This window comes from Mastomys coucha, unplaced genomic scaffold (genome assembly GCF_008632895.1).
Source record: "Mastomys coucha isolate ucsf_1 unplaced genomic scaffold, UCSF_Mcou_1 pScaffold1, whole genome shotgun sequence".
Classification (NCBI taxonomy): Eukaryota; Metazoa; Chordata; class Mammalia; order Rodentia; family Muridae; genus Mastomys; species Mastomys coucha.
The window spans coordinates 63,340,866-63,346,092 of NW_022196891.1; the positions used below are offsets into that span (position 1 = coordinate 63,340,866).

Consider the following 5,227-nt stretch of genomic DNA (forward strand, 5'->3'; position numbering starts at 1 on the left):
GCCAGCCTGGTCTACAGAGTGAGTTCCAGGACAGCCAGGGCTACACAGAGAAATCCTATCTTGAAAAACCAAAAAAGACAAGACAAGCATTATAAGTCCCAACCATGTTGCCCATAGTTGTCTTACCTACATGTATAAGAAATGAGGAAAAATAATAGGAACTTTTCATATTTCATAACCTAGAAATTGGGCAGTTTGTTTTCTAGACACTGAGCAATATCTTTCCTAATATAGTAAATTTTTGTAACTGATACACGTCTTACGGGTCTTAACCGTGTATGTTTGTGGTCACAAGTGATACAGCTTCCTTCCTCACTGTCCACCTGAAAGCACACTAAGGTTTGAAAGAACCAGGTGTACAACTTAGTAAAAATTAGCTTTCTGTATGACTTAATTAAAATCTTAGAAAGGTTAACAAATGTCATAAAACTCAAAACATATCATTATACATACACTCAATGTTATTTTAACGAAAAAAAAAATCAGTAAACACATATAAGCAGAGTTAATTTTTTCATGCATAGACACCACAGTAACCAAAAAGCCTAAGTCTTAACAAGTCATGAGCCTGGCCTTGCATAATTCAATGCCTAAATTCCATACTTATAAATCTGAAAATTATGCCACAGGTATTTTACATGACTTTTCTAAGGACCTTTATTGAACTGTCAAGACTGTCAAAAGCATTTTACAAAATCATTTCAAACACAAATAGAATAATATTTTATAAATAAATAAATCTTTTTTTTTTTTTTTGGTTTTTCGAGACAGGGTTTCTCTGTGTAGCCCTGGCTGTCCTGGAGCTCACTCTGTAGACAAGGCTGGCCTGGAACTCAGAAAGCCGCCTGCCTCTGCCTCCCAAGTGCTGGGATTAAAGGCATGCGCCACCACACCCGGCTAAATAAAATATTAATAGTTAAAATTCTGATGTAACGATGGAAGTCTGTTTCAATGAGTGTTAACTCTAAGTAGTTAATTTCTGATATTCAAAACATAAATGGTAAACATAGTTCAAAAAGACATCTTCCTTTCATTTCTTGAATTTCAAACTTAGTAAATTAAAATACAAGTAAATCATTCACTAGTACTTTTGTTTATTAGTAATAGAAAAAACAGAAGCCTATGTTACTTGGCTGATCATGAGTCTAATTTGCAGTCTATAAGTTACTGCTAGGTTGAACTCCTAACTAACATCAATTTGTTGTCTGTATCATGTGCATCCTTGACATAGCAGTTTTCACTCTGACGGACAAGTATTCTGGTTAACTGGAGTTTAGCCATGTTTTCTGTGTAAGAATTCAGATATTTTGAATGTATCAATTTACTTTTTCATTAACTGCTGTAATTTCCAGAATGGAAAATGACACACAGGAAAATAAAAATCATTTGTACTTTGTATCAGATGACTTAAAAAGGCTTTAGTCATCCTTCATGTAAACAGAGAAAAGTCCTCACAAAATATGGCCACCATGCGGCATCATCTATCTAAGCCAAAGCACTTCAACCCATCTTTAGTCACCCGAAATGCTTCATTTCCTCAGGCAGAACCTCCACCCCCAAGGCTCCTGTTCTGTAGGAAGCTCAACATTAACGGGCTTTCAAAAACACATACAACTGGAGTTTCCTAAGATAAAGCTGGATTTAAGAAATCAAAGTGACAAATTTTGAAAACGGCCAGTAACTTGTAATATCTGGAAACTGATCAACAGCACAGTAACCACGATAATTCCCACTATAGCAGTAGTTATAATATTAATTCTGCACTATGACACTATCTTAATTTTCCATTTAGCATTTTTGGTTTTGTATGAGGGATTCTTATTAGATAGGTAAACTATTTTATTCATATGTACATATTATTTTGATATAGTATATATTTTGTTTCTGATTTAAAATGTATTTTAAGTTATATATACTACTTTCTATAGAAATTTTCCAAAAGCAAAAATTTCCTCCATGCAAGACAAATTCAAATATATTATTTGCTGAAAACACACTTGAAAAGCTAGAAATTTCCGAAAAGCAAAAATTTTCTCCACGCAAGGCAAATTCAAATATATTATTTGCTGAAAATATACTCTGAACCAGAAGAGCTGGCCCTAAGGAGGGACCTACAGCAAACTCAAGCATGCTGCTGCCTCACAAAAGCGTTCCTCCTCCTCTGTTCAAGACCTCCCCTCCCCCATGTTGGTTGCATATGTGATTGAGCGTTTATGCATAGTCAATCCCACACATGTTATTTCCATATTAACGCTGTAAAAAAGAACTGTGCTAGTACCCACCTAGAACACAGTCACTGCAGTCCAGCATGGCTGTAAAATCTTCAGGAGGTGCAGACAGTCCAAAGCAAGAAGGAACAGGTAGCGCTTGGGGAGGGGAAGATACTACTATTTCTAACCAATCTGTACTATGTTCTTAAGAGAACAAGGGTGGGAGGAGTGGAAAGTAGATTAACAAGAGAAGCAAACTACAACTTCAGTTACACATAGCAATCTTCAACTGAATAAGGAAACTTCAGTTGCTCAGAGGAGTTTTAGTCTCTTCTACCAGCTAGGACTGACATTGTCAAGGCAACTGAAGCATGAAAAGTTCCCCTTTTTGTAATAAAATAGAAACAAAGATTGCAGCTGGCAGTTTCCATAATGAAGCTTAATCAGTATGCGTGTGATTAGGGCCTTATGCAAATCTCTCCTCGTTAGCACAGCAGCCAGCACTTTGAAGTCCAGGAACAATTCATTTACAGAACACACTGAAAGCACTCCCTGCATAATTTAAATGAATACATAAATATTTATCAGCACATTTGCATATTAATTGGCAGTGCATGAAGGGAAAAATTATCTCCTGAGTGCCAGCATAATAATTAGGAGGATAAAATGAGATTTCTTCCAATGGCCTGGCATCTTGGACCTAACTTGAGCTAGTACCAGGGGAGAAGGGAGGGACAGGAGGCAGAGTTCTGTTAAAATGCCACTGAAATGACATGAACAAATTAGAAACAACTCTACAGACTTAAGCACCTTTAATCTTATTCCTGCTGGCAACAATGACTTCAGTAATAAGAGGATTTGCAAAAGGCTTTCTACACAATCCAAATAATCCCAAGGAAACAATTAGCAAGGTAGGAGCAGAACACAGGCTTGTCAAGATGGTGCTAGTCTACTGATAGGGAATTTTCCAGTTATTAACACACACTGTCAGGAGAAAGTCCTACTTAAAACAGGACAACTGCATAAATGCAGAAGCAGGGAAGAGTGTACAAAAGCATCTTTGAGAGCAGATATTCATTATATATGAATCTTTTTATACTACCAAATTAACAAAGCACATTAGCTGACTGCTGTCTATTATGCAACATGCTCCCATCAAAATCAAACTCAAGAGGGAAGACAGTTTGTTACTTAGAATATGCATCATCCCCAAATGGGCCACGTAACTTCAGAATAAGTATGCTCATGCAATACCACTTAATGGACCTGTGCATGTGTGAGAAAAACACTCTGTACATACAGCCTTATTAAACATGTTTATTAAAATTTGAAATTAAGTTATAACATTTCAGATATCATTATAAAGGATCCAGAAAATTTATACAAGCATTATTAAGGTCTTAGGAATAGAGAAACCAAAGCACAGAAAACTAAAGCACCTTCTACCCAACGGCATATTGAGAACTTGGGGTCAGGATTTCAAATCAGGTTTTACTGACATCAAGGTCCAAGTTCCTGCAAGACCTACACACCTTAAAGGCTCAGTTACACCGTCAGGGAGCTAGAGGGTGGGAAGGAAGGAGGGAGGGGGAAGAAGAGAGGGAGAGTGAAGGGGGAAAGAAACTAAAGCAGAAACTAAAATGGCATGTTTCAGTACTGAGGAAGGAGACTAATAATTAGTAGTAAAGACAGCATGTTTAAAGTGCATACAGATAGTACAGGAGCTGAAAGTAGGGTACCCTCTCATTAATAACCTGTTTTTACTTGTACTTATCTGCAAGCATTCTAATGTCTGGTTTTTAAAATATGTTATGAAATAAAGATGTGTGCAATAATATACATGTAATATAATATACATGTAATAAAGGGTGTTACAGTCAGTATTTGTCCAGTGTTCTACCACACCCTTCACTGCAGCCTTGGGTCTGAACGTACAATATGAACCTTATGTGCTGCACACACTGCCAGACTCAGCATTACTGTGTGTTATTAGTACAGTACAATAGCTGTACTTATAAGGTTTTCTGCTCTTATAGAGACATATAGGACTTGGTATTTTCCTATCATTATCAGTACATAAGTATCAAACTACAGCATCTTTGGGGCTAGAGAGATGGCTCAGCAGTTAATAGCACATGCTGTTCTAGCAAAGGAGCCAGGTTCTGTTCCAAGAACCTACATCATGTGGCTCATAATTATCCATAAACCCAGTCCCAGAGGATCAAATGTCCTCTTCTGGTCTTCTCAGGACCTGTACACACATGGTGTATATAAATATATGTAAGCACACATACATACACATTAAAAAAAAAAAACCAACCCCGTATCTTTGGATTGTATTAAGAAAGGTTTGATTTTAAGAACAGCTGTGTAGCTTGATGATCTGAGTTTCATTAAAAAAATTATTAAATGATTTTTAGCTTGGCATTAGAACATTATTTTCAATAATAGCTAAAATGAGCCTAAACTTCTGCCATTTTCCACGATGTGAAAGTGTGAAGTGGTACTCTCAACACTGATGACTGAAAAAATAAAAATATCAATCAACCTTAAAATTTGTTAAAAAGGCACTATATTTTGCAGTATCAAATATTCAGCCAAGATGTTTATGTGAAATAAATAAGCAGGTCCATCTTATTAGTATGCAAATTCACATTAGTCTTTAATTTTTGACATGGTAAAATATACTACCAAGAAAATATTCTAAAGTGACATTATGATATATTATCAGTCAATATTTGACATGTACACCTGTTTTATGCATTTATGTACCTATGGTTGCCTAAAAAATTCTCAGGCACAATGGCTCAAGAGTAGAAAGTTTGATGTGGAGCAGAAGCAGGAATAAGAGAGCACAGATGCCACAGGAACAAGGATTCATCAAATAAACAACAGCCCGCCTTCAAAAATAACAATTCTATACTGCACTTTGTATTAAAATACGCAGAATGGGGCTGGTGAGATGGCTCAGCGGGTCAGAGCACTGACTGCTCTTCCAAAGGTCCTGAGTTCGGATC

The 5,227-nt window shown here is 36.5% G+C and overlaps 1 protein-coding gene across 5 annotated transcripts in view; it reads right to left on the bottom strand.

Moving 5' to 3' along the window:
• The window catches only part of Pou2f1 (POU class 2 homeobox 1), a 149,184-nt gene that overhangs the window by 77,887 nt on the left and 66,070 nt on the right, over nucleotides 1–5,227 (bottom strand). The window contains exon 1 of one of the 5 annotated variants that reach the window (XM_031388186.1): nucleotides 2,283–2,575. The exons of the other annotated variants lie outside the window; for them this stretch is intronic. Within the exon in view, the coding sequence (XP_031244046.1) occupies nucleotides 2,283–2,310 (28 nt within the window). The 5' untranslated portion in view covers nucleotides 2,311–2,575. Of the gene's footprint in view, nucleotides 1–2,282; nucleotides 2,576–5,227 lie in introns of those variants that run through there. 5 annotated transcript variants of the gene reach the window in all.